The following is a 15,410-nucleotide window of genomic DNA, read 5'->3' as shown; positions in this document are numbered from 1 at the left end:
AAAAGCAAATACATTAGACTATATATGAAATAATTTCCTTGTAGAATACTTATTATAGTAATGTGGGAAGATCAAACACTTAACATTCTAATAATGTTGTCATTGTTTTTATGAAATTATTTTCAGCATCAGCTTTAGAATCACACAAGAATATTGGTTTTATTTATATTAACATTATTTTTAACCACAAATGACATGACCCTGCTCAGTAATTTTTATCATTTATCACAATTGGCTCTGATAACTTTGGGTCATTTCCAAAAATCAAATATTCCCTTAAAGAATGAAGATTTGCTACCATGAGGATATTTTAGAAATGTGATTAGGGTGCTTAAGTAAATCTCAAAAACATGTTATAATTTAGAATGAGCCAAGTTTTTACCAAGGTGACTATTTGGAAAGTAATATTCATTTAGATCAGTGGGCAAAGGAGAAAAAACATCTCATTATTTCATCATACCTCACATTTCTTCATCCAAAAATGGGAATAACGCTGCATTTGTGAACATTACTGCTAGAGCACACATAAATAATCTTGTAGGTTACTCTCCTTCCCTCGCTATTAGTATGTAATTATGGGTTTCAAAACCCCGGATTCGCTTGAGGGGCATCTTAATTGGGAATCTAAGATAATGGAATATGGATCTGATGCATTTCAATGAAGGATGAGGAGGGAATATATTTAATTCCAAGGGGATTGAAGGCAACAGTAGGAAAATCCAGAACGAGAGGACACAAACCCTAATAGATGCTTGTAGTTTAGGAGAAAGGTCATAGAACTTGGGAGTTTAAAGAGCCTAAGCTGACTTATTTCAGGGCAAGTCATAGAACCTTACAGATCTTTTCAAGGTCTCAGATTCCCAACATTAAAATAATATCCTCATTTTAACTGTTTCACAGGATTGTTGGAGAGAGAAACAAAAAACACGCCTGGCTGTGTTTGTAAGCTGTGAAACACTATGGAATTTGAGGCATCATTACAGCAATTGCCGACACCATCATCATATAAGTAGAGGGATGCATGAGAGAGTGCTAAGGGAAGTAATATTAAAGGTAATAAAATATGAAGTTGTCAGAATAGAATCCCTTCTATACAGAAAGGTGGTTTAACCACAGAAAGGTGGTTAAAATTATTTTGCAAATAAAAACTTTGTTTACTTAGTGGCAGACAGATTTTCTCCATGAGGTTCTCATTACATCATTCAATCCTGAAGATAGCCTCATAAAGTAGGTACTATGTCCATTCTAAAAATGAAGAAACTGAAGCTAAGCGAGGTTAACAGACTTGCTAAAAGCCACACAGGTATAATGTAGTAAAAACCAGGTTTCAAACCAGTTATTTTAATTCTAAATCCACTATACTTTTTTGTCTCATTAACATTACATTTCATGTTCACAACACGAGCTTAAAGCTCAGAGGATCTCTCATGCGGTGCATTGAATTATAATAAATTAATTACTTGAAACGTATTTCACAAATATTTATGCAAGGCCTACCACGCAGGCAGCACTGAACAGCAGAGGCAGAGGCAACACTACTAAAAATGCAGAGGAAAAACAAGAGAAAGGGGTAACTGGAAGCCACAAGAGAGGAGTGCTGCAAAAATGGTCAATACTGTTGAATATTACAGAGGAAATATGAAACAGCTGCAAAGCATGTAATAAATTTGCTAACTAGTATCAGTGGCGGTTCCAGCAAAAAAAAAAGTATTTTAACATAGCAAGGGAAAATGTCAGGGATGCATGGGAGAGGAAGAGACTGGTTATGAATGGACAATTAAAAAAATTGCCTATGAAGAGAAGTTAGGTCAAAAGAAGGAAACTAATGGGAAATGAGAGTTTTCTTTTTTTAAAATGAAATTTTAATTATATAAGTAAAGCAGACATATATTCTTCTCATAGAATCTGAAACATTACAGATAAAGCTAAAGTCCCGCTTGATCACTACTCCCAATCCCCATCCTGTTAGCAATCTAATGTTCACCCTCCTAGTCCTTTCTATACAGAGTTATATATATCCTTGTAGGAAATATATTTTAATTATTTTACATAAAAGGTGCTATAATCCACATATTTATCTGCATCGTGTCTTTTTCATTCAACAATAGATCTTAGAGAATAATGACATATATAGATCCATTTCTCTTTATGCACATTTAGGTTATTTCCAATTTTACTATTATCAACAATGCCTCAAATGAACACTGTTATGCATGCCTCCTTGAGCACAGAAGTATTTTTTGATGGTAGATACCAAGAGTGGCATTGTTAGGTTATCGGGTATGGATATTTAAAAATTTTATATATTGCCAAAGTGGCTGTATCAGTTAGCTCTCTTACCAGCAGTGTTTCTTCCTGTTATTTCTAAAAACAAACAAAATTTTTGTTTCTGATTACAAAAGGTTCACAACAGAAGGGGCCAGCTGGGTGGCATAGTAGTTAAGTCGGGTGGTCTGTATCGGGGGCCCAGGGTTCCCGGGTTCGGATCCTGGGCACCGACATACATACCACTTGTCAAGCCATGCTGTGGCAGGCGTCCCACATATAAAGTAGAGGAAGATGGGCACGGATGTTAGCCCAGGGCCAATCTTCCTCAGCAAAAAGAGGCGATTGCCAACAGATGTTAGCTCAGGGCTAATCTTCCTCACACACACACACAAAAATTATTTAATATGAGACTTTACATAGTCACATACCAAGAGGAGAAAACAGAAAACAGAAGATACTGGATGAAGAATGACTAGATTTCTGAGGAAATGTTAGGGGATGAAGTTTAGTGCATGAGTGAAGGGTTAGTCCTAGATAGAAGAAGGGACTCTAATTAGAACAATGTTTTCTTTTCATGGATGTATGAAGTAGAAAGCAAGGTTGAAGGGTTGGGATGGGGGGGTTAGATTCAAGAATGTGGACAAATTTTAAAATCGGTTATACAGGCAAAATGAGAAGGCAGGTGACTAGGACAGTGTTTCTCAAAGTATGTTTGAGGAACACTAACTCCACAAGATGACTAGAGAAAAAAGTGTTCTGTGGTAAAAAAAAAAAATTTGGTAAATTCTGCATATTACATCCTCTTTTTAGAGAATTATAGCATAGCATTATATTAAAGGCTCTGAAAAAGACGAAGTAAAGTTGTTTAACTCAGCATTTCCCAAACTTTCTCAATAAAACCTTTTTCTTTGTATAATACCAATTAATATACTGTTAAACCAGTCTTCTATGAAATATACTTTGAGAAACACTAGACTAGTGAAAATTTGAAGAAACGGTCAACACTGAGTGTCCAGCTCGTCTTCATAAAATTAATTTATTTGAAAACAAAAACCCCCCTAAAAATGCAGAGAATAACGTAACAAACATCCATGTACTTAGTCCTCAGAATTAAAAGGTTAAGATTAAATTACAGTCAATTTTAATTTTGTTTATTTTTCTAAAACAGAAATAACATATGTTCATGATACAAATTTGGCAAGTAGAGGGAAAAACAGGAAAAGCCTACTCTGTCATCTTACCACCTTAGTAAAACCAATGTTAATGTTTTGAAGCAGTTACTTTAATCTTTATTTCTATTAGTTTTTTACTGTTTAAATCATTACAGTAATACAGCATATACAATTTTGTACCATGTTAAATATTTACATTGTATCATAAGCACTATTGTACATTTTCATGGCTACCATTTTTAATGGCTGCATAATATTCCAAGCAGATAGGCCATTATTTAACCATTCCCCTTGGTTTTATTTTTTTTTTTTTAAAGATTTTATTTATTTTTTTTCCCCCCCAAAGCCCCAGTAGATAGTTGTATGTCATAGCTGCACATCCCTCTAGTTGCTGTATGTGGGACGCAGCCTCAGCATGGCCGGAGAAGTGGTGCGTTGGTGCGCGCCCGGGATCCGAACCCGGGCCGCCAGTAGCGGAGTGCACGCACTTAACCGCTAAGCCACGGGGCCGGCCCCACCCCCTTGGTTTTAGAGTTTAGGTTGTTTGCAACTTTTTCTTTTTTGGCTTTCACGTGCAATATTGCAATGAGCACACTGACGCATAAAACTTCATACTTATAGTTACTTTCTTAGGATTTACTTGCCAAGTAGAATGACAACAGTTCAAAGGCAATGTACATTTTCAAAGGCTTTTGAAAAAAATATTACCAACTTGCTTTGGGGAGCAGCGAGGAGAGGCTATATCATCAGCAATGTGGTAAAGAGCCTGTTTGCTCTGTTTCCCCCAATTTAATTCAGATTTCATTTTGTTAGCACTGGCCCATTTTTCCAGATGATGGAGATTTCCAAATCCTAATCTGTCACTTATTGCATTATCTACCCCTACTGGTTTTGCAACATACTGCAGATCTGCTAAATATGCCATATATTTCTTCATCTAGGCACTAGACAACATTTTTTCATAAAAATAGGCTAAGAACAGAGACCAAAGGAGGACAGTAAAGACCATACTGACACGTATCAATTTATCAATACTTTTTGGGTATTGTTCAAGGAGCTCCAAAGCCAGTTTTATCAACATTTTGAGTATGACAAATCAAAGACTACTGAAGTCACCTAACTGTATTATCTTAGCCTATTTTTCTCCATCATGTTCACAAGGATTTAACAGAAAACTTTGTCAAATGTGGTATTGAGGGATGATTTACTTTATCTTAGCTTCCCTCAGTTCCCAGCAACTCTTGAGGACAAAGGCTACATCTTACACATTTTTGTATATCAGAGCTTAGCACAGAACTTGTGTGGTACATAGTACACAGTAGATGCTCAGTAAAGGTTTGTTTGAATGATATGCTTAATTTGACATGACCTTAATGATTAATGAACCTCTGTTGTCTCACTATAGACACCACTTTCATGTCCAAGCCATCGATAGACATGTGTGTTCATTTAGAAATGCCAAAATGTGTAATGGAAAGAGCACATGTTTTGCAATTACAAGTTCTGAGTTTAAGTCTTGGCTTTGCAATTTATGAGCTGGTAACTTTGTGTAACTCCAGGAGTTACTCAGATGCTTCATCTACAAAATGGCGATAATCCATCTTCTTTACTTTCCTCATAGCGTTCTCATGAGGATCAAAATTTTTTTTCTAAAGGAAAATCTGATCATGTTATTACTTGACTTTTTAAAACTCTGTAATAATTTTCTATTGCTCTCAAGAAAATTCTAATCCTTTAACGTGCCTTACAAAGACTCTGGTGATATGGTCCCTGCTCAATTCTCCACTATCACTATTCTAACAACCTAAGCTCTCTTGCACCTCAATGCCTTTTGCACAAGCTGTTCGCTTTGCCTGGTTTCCCCGCACTCTTATGTGCTGAGTACTACTAGCAGCGATACTAACAGCAATAGCTACCACCTACTGAATTCTTAGTAAGCGTGGGAGACTTCATATACATTATTAGTTTATACTTTATGAAGTAGGTACTATTCCTATCTATTTTACAGATAAGGTACAGAGAAGTGAAGCAACTTAGAGTAACAGCTATTAAGTATAGGCACTGGGTTGCAAACTCAGAGCTGTCTGAATTCAAAGGAGCTGTTCTCAACTTCTGCTATCAGGGTATCAACTTTCTCTATGAAGTCTAACATCTTTAATATACTCTAATAGCCAATGCGATAAAGTTAGCACTTAAGACACTGGTTTATAATCGCCTGTGTACTTCTGCCTCCCCAACCAGAGGATAAATAAGCCATTTGAACTCCGACAAGACTGCATCTTGTTTACTTTTGCTTCCCCAGCTCCTAGCACACTTCCTGGTACACGTAATAGCGCACTAACAAGTATTTCTTGAATAAATATGTGAAAATGTTTTTAAACAGAAAGGCATTATACAATGTTATTATTTTTGAATTTAGCTAAGGAACATCACCAGGCTTACCAGTTTGTGGTCTATGGAGTCCACTTTTCCCCCCTTTTGCAATGTGGTACACTTGCTTATATCCGTTCTTCCGTGACCTCGTTTGCCACAATTTCTTAAATACTGTCAATAAACATCCCTCTTCACAACTGCGATACCGCCTTTTTGAGAAAATCTGCCTTTTGAGAAAATCTTTTACAGAGGAGAAAAACTGGAATGTTAAAATAACATTTCCCTTCACAGCAATTCTTTAAAATTCCTGAACACTTTTTTTTTTTTTTTAATATAGCAGAGCAAAACATCCAACAGAGACTGCTGAGGGAAAAACTATCTTTTAAAAATGAGTTTCCAATCAAGACTAGGCTGAGTGGAGAAAAGCAACCTAGTGCATTCATAAATGAAACCTTCTGGTGCTGCCTAGGCAATGTTGTCCCCAGGTGGCATCTTATTTTTCATAATATTTTACTGACGCTTTCAGTAACATAAATATAGAGAAAACAGGTGCTGCACTGAGCAGGGGGTTTGCCTAAATCAACCTTTTTTGGTTCAGATTTTTACAAAAGGCCCAGAAGTTAAGGTAATAAGTTCTGCAGTTCTCACCATCTTCAAGGGGAAGGAAAGAGGAGGGTGCTGAAAAAAAAGGCAGAGGAAGTGTGGTAAACAGAATAAAACAGTTCTTCAAACACAGCAAGGGCTTGGGCTTCGTCCCCAGGTGCAGCCTCTCAAAATGACCGTTGACATTCTGTTAATTTTGTCTTTTCAATTAAAAAATGACGTCTGGCTTTACAAGTAACAGGATATAGAAAAAAGGAAGATATTCGTCTCGTGAGAACTTCACCACCCGGATCACAGTCTGGTAAGGCCACCGCGCACTCCAACCGCCTCAGGCTCGCGGATGCCCCGGGGCCCGACGCCAGGCCAGGCTTCCCCTCGCGCTCCCGCTACCCACAAGCCACCGCGCCTCCGCGCACGCGCAGCGGCGACTGCCGTCTCAGGAAGAGGAAAATGGAATAAACAACTCCGAGGAACCAGAGCGCGAGAGAGCGAGTGGAGGCAGAATTTAAAAATAAACCGGCCTCTCCGCCCTCCGCACCCGTTCGCCGCCGCCGCGCCCCCTCCCCTAGCCCGCGCCCTCGAAGTCCCCGTCTGGGTCCGCGCGCCCACCCCGTCGTCCCGCGCGGCCCCTTTAAGGAAAGAGAACGAGAGAGTGAGTGAGAGAGAATCCCAACTCTCCCCCTCCCCTCCCTCCTACCCCCTCCTCCCTCCCCTCTCCCCTCCCCCCCCTCCCCGGGCGGCTCCGGCTCCCGCAGCGGGACCGACCCACCCGCCCAGGCTTTTATCCGGCATCGGCAGCGTCTTCCTTCCCTCCCCGGTCTATGGTGGCGGCGGCAGCGGAAGACGAGGCTGCGGCGTTGCCATGAACAGTGGCGGCGGCCTCCCGCCCCCCTCGGCCGCCGCCTCCCCTTCCTCCTCCTCGCTGGCGGCGGCAGTGGCGGTGGTGGCCCCGCCGGGGGTCGGGGGTGTCCCCGGCGGGGCGGCGGCGGGAGTGAAGCTGAAGTACTGCCGCTACTACGCTAAAGACAAGACTTGCTTCTACGGGGAGGAGTGTCAGTTCCTGCATGAGGACCCGGCCGCCGGAGCTGCCCCAGGCCTGGGCCTCCATAGCAACAGCGTCCCCCTGGCTCTGGCGGGCGCTCCCGTGGCCGGCTTTCCGCCCGGAGCGGTCCCGGGCGGGGGAGCCGGGCCGCCCCCGGGGCCAAAGAAGCCAGACCTGGGGGGCCCCGGGCCAGGAGTCGCAGCCAGCGGAGGAGGCAGCAGCGGAGTACTCGACGGACCGCGGTTGGCAAGTGAGTGTTGTGCGGGCTGGGAGGGCGGCCTCGGCTTTGGGGTGGCGGCGGAGGGAAGGCCGGGGGCCGGAGGGGGGCCGGAGGAGGCCCTGCCACCGAGCCTGGCCGGCGGGTTCCCCTCCTCACCTTCCTGGGCGGTCGGAGAGGCCTACGCCAGGCCTGAACCCTCTTTCCTTCTTCCTGCTTCCTCTCCCCACAGCCTTCGGCGAGCCGGGGCGTGAGGGGAGGCTGGGTTCCCGAGAACGTGGGTGGGTGGACTGGGGTGATATGAGTGGGGGCGGGGAGGAAGGGGGATGGGCTGTGGCGTGCGGTGTGTGAGAAAGGAGGTGTCGTTTCCGGGGGGTGTGGAAAGGGGTTGGGTTTGCGGGCACATGTGTTTTGCCTGCCCGTGTGGAGTGGTGTCTACCGAGTGTTGAGGTTCCCCAGTGGGTGTGTGTGTGGGGGTAGGGGCGGGAGGTGAGGGGCGGGCTTAAGGCTTCCTGGAGTAGGTTGAAAGAACGGAAAAAGTTTGTATAAGGCTTACGGGAGAAAGGTTTTCCAGGCAGGAAATGCTTTCTAAGGATTAGGAGTGAAGGGACAGCAGCTTTTATGGTGTGCTTAGGTTTAGTCGAGAGTTTAGAGTAGGAATTTCAGAAGACTTGCATTTCAACAAGGTTTCCTGAAAGCTAGAATAAATTTGCTGAGTGTCAGTAGGGATCCTGTCTTCTACAACTTTGTCAGGCAGACTCTTAGTATGGAGCCTTGAAAGCGGGTCCTGTGCAGCGTACCTTTGTGTGCACTTGATTTCGGATATCTTAGGGCTGTTTGTATTTTTTACTTTTTCGTTTATCATCTATTGACTTGCAACTTTTAGTTGTTAGTGAATGGAGTTTACAATTATAATAAGTGTAAGTGTAGTCTATTTTACAGAATGTTGTCCTTAAGGAAAAAGTGGAACACTTGTCAGATTTTCCTTTTTTGTTTCTGAGTATATTGAGCATTTCTAAACCAAGTGGGAAAGTCCTGCTTTCTTGGGAATTCTAAGTAGTTTTTAGATCTTAAAGTAATTTGATAGGCAATTTCATTTGGACGTCAGAACATTTTTATCTTTTTTAAAAACTATAATGAACTTGGCTTGAGGTTTTAGCACCTATTTGCTCTATGAAGGTTATTAAGTGTTTTGCCAGAGATTTGGTGTGTGTTTTTTTAAAAAGATTGTTTCTTTTGCAGTGGTGGGCTTGACTTTAGTGCAGTTGGATTCGGTGAGGTTGATATGCTAAGAAGATTAATTTGTAACTTAAAATGTTTTGTAAAGAGTTGTTACTTTATTGGTGGAATTTTGAGCAGCAACTGCATTTTCAAGGTAAACTTTTGCTGGATATGTGAGTTGTTGCTCAAATTAAGAGTAATGTTTGATTAGTAAGCAATGAAACTGAACAGTAGTTTTGTTACCTACAGAAAGAGGCACTTTCAAAAATGCTGGTATTTGATTTAATATGTGATCTTTCTAGGACTTTCTAATACACAGAAGTAGTAGATTTGGGACATGAAAGATAGGACAGGATATAAACAGGTGAAGATGGGAGGTGGAGGAAAAATTCTAGCAGTGGCTCAAAGATGGGGATCATTCCATATCTCAGAAAAGCAAAGGAATTGGGATATAGGGTCTTGAGAGGACAGACCATTAATGCTAAAAAGCCATTTTAAGATTACTATTTAGTCATTTAACAGTTATTTGATTAAATAGCTGAGTTATGTATTTGAATTCTGTAGGGCTTGCTTTAACTTGACTGGGTGAAGCCTGACTCCTCTCTTCTGCTGTAGGCTTCTTATTAGAAACTCAAGGCCTGCCCCGTGGCATAGCGGTTAAGTGTGCGCGCTCCACTGCTGGCAGTCTGGGTTCGGATCCCTGGTGCGCACTGAGGCACTGCTTGTCAGGCCATGCTGTGGCAGCGTCCCATATAAAGTGGAGGAAGATGGGCACGGATGTTAGCCCAGGGTCAGTCTTCTTCAGCAAAAAGAGGAGGATTGGCATGGACGTTAGCTCAGGGCTGATCTTCCTCACAAAAAATAAATAAATAAATAAATAAAAATAAAAAAAAAGAAACTCAGTAGTACTTAGATTGTGACTCCTTATGGATGAGATAAAATTGCTTTATATCAGTGAGTGGCAAACGAAGTTGCTCAGGAATCAGGGAAGAGGGTTGTGTTGGTGATTAATGGCTGCTTTGAATTTTTTCACATAATTGTTTAATTTTTAGTCTACTTTCTACCTTTTGCTGTATTATACTGTATCTTTTGAGACAGGCTTGATTTGTTAATTAAGTATATGAGGCGATTAAAACAGACAACACATTTTAAAATGTATTGCTATTAGGAGAAATTTAAATTTTGTTAGTTGCTGACGTAATTGTAGCATCCCTGAGACAATTTTATTTTGCTTTTATTTTTTCTTTGCTTTTCTTTAAATGTAAGAATGTACAGTATTTCTTTAGCTAAGAGGTCATAAACTGATCTGCTCTGATAAGCTGGATCTGCCTGCAGCAATATTTTGTTTGGGCTCCATGGTATCTTCTGTGTGTGTATGTGTGTTTTAAAAGTTTTTATTGAAGTGTACATACCTAGGGAAAGGTGTACAAATCATAAGTTCTTGGGATTTTCACAAGATGAACACATAGCTTATAACCAGCACTCAGATGAAGAAATAGAACATAATCAGTACCCCCAGAAGTCCTGCTCTTGCCCCTTCCCAGTCACTACCTTTTCCCAAAGATAACTGCAGTACTGATTTCTAACACTACATTCTAACAGTGTAGATTCATTTTTCACTTTTTTGTACTTGTTTGAAATTTATAGGAATGGAATCATTGTATGTACTGTTCTTTCTTTAGCATATTTGTGAGGTCCATTCATGTTATGTAGGAACAGCCTCTGTAGTCTCACTTCCGTATAGTGTTACATTATATGAATGGAATGTTTCCAATTTTTGTCCATTAAAAAGAGCACTGTTTTGAACATTCTTGAACATTTTTTTTTGGTGAACAAGTCTAAGCATTTCTGTTGGATAACCTAGGAATGAAATTGCTGGGTCATAATAGGGTATGCATTTGTTTAGCTTTAGTAGATGATGTCAAACAGTTTTCTTAAGTGATTGTACCACATTTACATTCCCCTAGCAGTGTATGTGAGTTCCACTTGCTCCCCATCCTCTCCAACACTTGGTATTAGCTGTCTTATAATTTTAGCGGCTAAAATTTATGGTATAATTTTGTGTTTTTAATTTGCGTGTATGTGGATTGTAATTGAATTAATTGACAACATTAAAGAAATCAGATTTAACATAGAAATACAGATTTCTGGTTTCCTTTGAAGGACAACTCCTACCTGTATTGGAATTAGGACTGTTGATGGGGCAAGACTCTCTGTTTTGCCTCACTCCCTGACTGGGTGACTTTTATATGCCTGGCTTCTCTAGGTATTTCAGTTTTTGACCCTTACTTTAGTATACTTTATATTTGCAGAATTGTTTTGTTGATGTTTCAGATTGTGTTAAAACTTTAGAGGTAAATAAAAGAGAAAATTTTATCCTTATTTTACAAGCATTGGAAAACTGAAGCACAAAGGCTTTTTCTTGTTAGTACACTTGAGTTGCAGTGATGTTTCCATCTTGTAAAGGAACCCTACTTTCATTTGTTTCTTACTTTTTATGTATACGGAGTATTACATTTTCTTTCTCCAGCTTTTCTATCTGGCAGTGTGGTAGTAAACATGTTCTGGCATTCAAGATTGCTGTTTGGGAAATAACAGTTTATTTATGTATTTATTTTTTGTGAGGAAGAACAGCCCTGAGCTAACATCCGATGCCAATCCTCCTCTTTTTTTTTTTTTTTTTTTTGCTGAGGAAGATTGGCCCTGAGCTAACATCCATGCCCATCTTCCTCTACTTTATATGGGACGCTGCTGCAGCATGGCTTGACAAGCAGTGTGTTGGTGTGTGCCCGGGATCCGAACCTGCGAACCCCGGGCCACCAAAGCGGAGCGTGCACACTTAACTGCTTGCACCACTGGGCTAGCCCCCCAACAATTTATTTTTTTAAAAAAAGCATTTAAGTTTTTGACGTTTCATATTTTTGCTGGACTTGGGATCTTCTAAAGCTTAAGTGTAGTTTAATTTGAGTTCAACTAAAAGATCGAGTATTGACATTTTAATGATGTAATTATAATATTTTCTTTTTGTGTGTGTGTGTGTGAGGAAGATCAGCCCTGAGCTAACATCTGATGCCAATCCTCCTCTTTTTTCTGAGGAAGACTGGCCCTGAGCTAACATCCGTGCCCATCTTCCTCTGCTTTATATGGGACGCCGCCACAGCATGGCTCTACAAGCAGCGCGTAGGTGTGCACCCGAGATCTGAACTGGTGAACCCCGGGCAGCCTCAGTGGAGCGCGTGCACTTAACCGCTTGCGCCACCGGGCCGGCCCCTCAATTATAATATTTTCAACTAGCTAGGCTTTTAGTCTTCAAAATGCTCAATTTTTAGCAGCTAAACTATTTACTATATCAATATTTGAACTTTATGTACATTATTTTATTTGAAACCCAGTAGATTTCTTTATTTTACTGAAATAGACTTATTTTTAGTTCTACTAATTTAGTAGTGGAGGCTTTGGCATAAGACATATCTAAGATGGAATCCTGGCTCTCTTGCTTAACTACTTTGTGATCTCGGGCAAATTTTTAAACTTTAAGCCTCAGTGTTTCTCATTTTAAAAATGGAAGTAATAATAGTACCTACTTGGGGCCGGCCCCGTGGCTTAGCGGTTAAGTGCTCGAGCTCCGCTGCTGGTGGCTCGGGTTCGGATCCCTGGCGCTCACTGAAGCACAGCTTCTCCAGCCATGCTGAGGCCACGTCCCACATACAGCAACTAGAAGGATGTGCAGCTATGACATACAACTATCTACTGGGGCTTTGGGAAGAAAATAAATAAATAAATAAAAATTATATAAAAAAAATAAATAAATAATAGTACCTACTTCAGAGTTGTGATTGGATTGTGTGTGGCACTATCAGTGCATTGCCTGGCACTTGGTGAGGTTTCAGTCTTAGTTGCTGTTGTTACTGAATATTGTTACTAATAAGTCTATAATTAACCTGTACATTCCCTTTCCTCTCTCAATTTTTTTTTTTTTTTGTGAGGAAGATTGACCCTGAGCTAACATCCGTTGCCAGTCCTCCTCTTTCTGCTGAGGAAGATTCGCCCTGAGCTAACATCTGTGCCAGTCTTCCTCTGTTTTGTATATGGGACACCCCCAGAGCATGCCTTGGTGAGCAGTGCATAGGTCCATGCCCAGGATCTGAACCAGCAAACCCTGGGCCGCCGAAGCAGAGCACGCAAACTTAACCACTATGCCACTGGGCCAGCCCCTCCTCCCCCAGTTTTTGAGAGTATGCTTTCAAGACCAGTAAAATAACTACAGATTATTTAATTTGGTTGTCTGTCCAAATGGAAGAGAGCAGTGGATAACTTCAAGTTTATATAGTAACTTTAGAATGTATAATGTGTGTGGCAAAACTGTTTTTGTTTAAGTCAGGATTACACTTTTCATCCTACAAACCTGTATCAGCTGACGGGAAAGTGAGTACTGGGAATTTGCCATTAGGATAGCTGGTATAGGTTTCAACATTTTTATTGGACGACACACAAAGTGGAAAACAAAGACTTTATATATAATAGCATTCATTTCACTCATTTAATATTGTGCCTGCAAGGTGGCAAGCTTTGATCTAGGTGATAGGAATACAACATTGAACAAAACAAAATTCTGCCCTAGTGGAGTTGACATTCTAGTGGGGAATACAGACACGTGTATAAGATAATATTAGGTCTTGATAAGTTTTATGAAGAAAACTCAGAGTTTTATGAGGAACACTCAAAGAGGGATGTACAGTCGTTCCTGGGTGTCCACCGAAGGATTGGTTCCAGGGCCCCCACAGATACCAAAATCCTCGAATGCTCAAGTCTCTTATATGAAATAGCATAGTATTTGCATGAAACCTACGCACATCCTCCCATATACTTTAATCATCTCTAGATTACTTGTAATACAAAATACAATGTAAATGTTAGGTAAATAGTTGTTATACTGTATTGTTTAGGGAATAATGACAAGAAAAAAAGGTCTGTATGTGTTCAGTACAGATGCAACTATCGTAGGCCTTTCCACCCGCTTGTGGTTGGATCCATGGATGCAGAACCCAAAAATACGGAGGGCTGAGTATACTAACATAAGTCTAGGTAAGACTCAGTTAGCAAGTAAAGCACTTCTTTCCATGCAATTGCATTTGAAATGACCCTGTAAGAAGATAAATGATTGCCGAAACAAAACAAAATATCTTCCTATTTTTGCCCTTTGATAGAATTTTTCTTTTTTAATTGTTTCTATTTTGAGATAATTGTAGAGTCACATGCAGTTTTAAGAAATAATAGGGCACTGGTTGTCCCATCACTCAGTTTCCCCCAGTGGTAACATCTTTCATAACTATAGTGCAATATCACAATCAGTATTGATTGATACAATCCACTTATTCAGATTTCCCAAGCCTTACTTGAGCCCGTGTGTGTATTTAGTTTTATGGAATTTTATTATGTGTATGTTTGTGTCCCTGCCAACACAGTCAGAACAGAATAGTTCTGTCACCCTCAAGTTGCCCTTTTGTAACCTGCTCTCCCTCCCAACCATTGGCAACCACTAATTTGCTCTCCATTTCTATAATTTTATCATTTTAAGAATGTTCTATGAGTGGAATTATATAGTGTGTAACCTTTTGGGATTAGCTTTTTTTTTCACTCAGCGTAATTCTGTCAAGATTCAGCCAAATTGTTGTGTATATCAAGAGTTAGCTTGATTTTATTGCTGAATTTTTTTTTTAACTTGGAAAATTTATATCCATCTTTATTTTGGAGCAGCATTTTTTGTTTGCTTTTGTGTAGGCATGTCTACTTTTGTGTACAAAGCTGTGAACATTTACAGTACCTAGACATGATATTTTAAAAATTTGTGCTAGAATTTTAAGGAGCATTTATTTACAGATTTGAATATTTGTTTTTTACTTATCTATTTATTTAAGGGTTGGTTTTTATTTATTTAATTTAGTTTTTAAGTTGTAAAAGTCAAAAACTTTTCTTGTAAAAATTTCCGTTGGAACAGCAGTGTATAAAGTCAAAGTAAACCAATCTCCTCATCTTATTGTCCAAGATTAATCATTATTAATAGTTTTTGTGTGTGTAACCTTAATTACCTCCTAAAGGCCTTTTCTCCAAATACGTCACATTGGGGGTTAGGGCTTCAATATATGAATTTTAGGGGGAAATAGTTAAGTCCATAGTGCGTGTGTGCACACACACACACACTCGAGTTTTGTAGCAGTATTTCTCACATTTGTTTTTCCATATTAACTTACTTTATATCCTGTTTATAAAGTAGTTTAGTGAGCAAACATTATACAAATGGAATATGATAAAATATTTGTTTTATGACTTGTCATATAGTTGTTAACAAATCAATACATACAGTATTTGAGGCTACTTTCAGTATATAGGAATTACTACTGGGCTGGGGGTCCTGAAATTTTGATTTTAGTGCTCTCTCTTACAAAATAACTTTCCCCCACCAGTAACTTTTAAAAACACTGATCCGATCCAGCCTGGTGGTGTAGCAGTTAAG

At 40.0% G+C, this 15,410-nt stretch overlaps 1 protein-coding gene across 7 annotated transcripts in view; it reads left to right on the top strand.

The window, feature by feature from the left end:
* Positions 1-6,863: 6,863 nt before the first annotated feature.
* PAN3 (poly(A) specific ribonuclease subunit PAN3) overlaps positions 6,864-15,410 on the top strand; it is a 135,569-nt gene continuing 127,022 nt past the window's right edge. For 3 of the 7 annotated variants that reach the window (XM_087436246.1, XM_087436245.1, XM_087436244.1), the window contains exon 1: positions 6,867-7,708. In XM_087436246.1, the coding sequence (XP_087292372.1) occupies positions 7,279-7,708 (430 nt within the window). In that variant the 5' untranslated portion in view covers positions 6,867-7,278. Of the gene's footprint in view, positions 7,709-15,410 lie in introns of all 7 variants that reach the window. The other 4 variants (XM_014791243.2, XM_004435288.3, XR_015553481.1 and 1 more) reach the window with 3 other exon arrangements.

This window comes from Ceratotherium simum, chromosome 10 (assembly GCF_057802395.1).
Source record: "Ceratotherium simum simum isolate JZ-2026a chromosome 10, ASM5780239v1, whole genome shotgun sequence".
NCBI classification, from domain to species: domain Eukaryota; kingdom Metazoa; phylum Chordata; class Mammalia; order Perissodactyla; family Rhinocerotidae; genus Ceratotherium; species Ceratotherium simum.
This window is presented reverse-complemented; position numbering and strand designations above follow the sequence as displayed.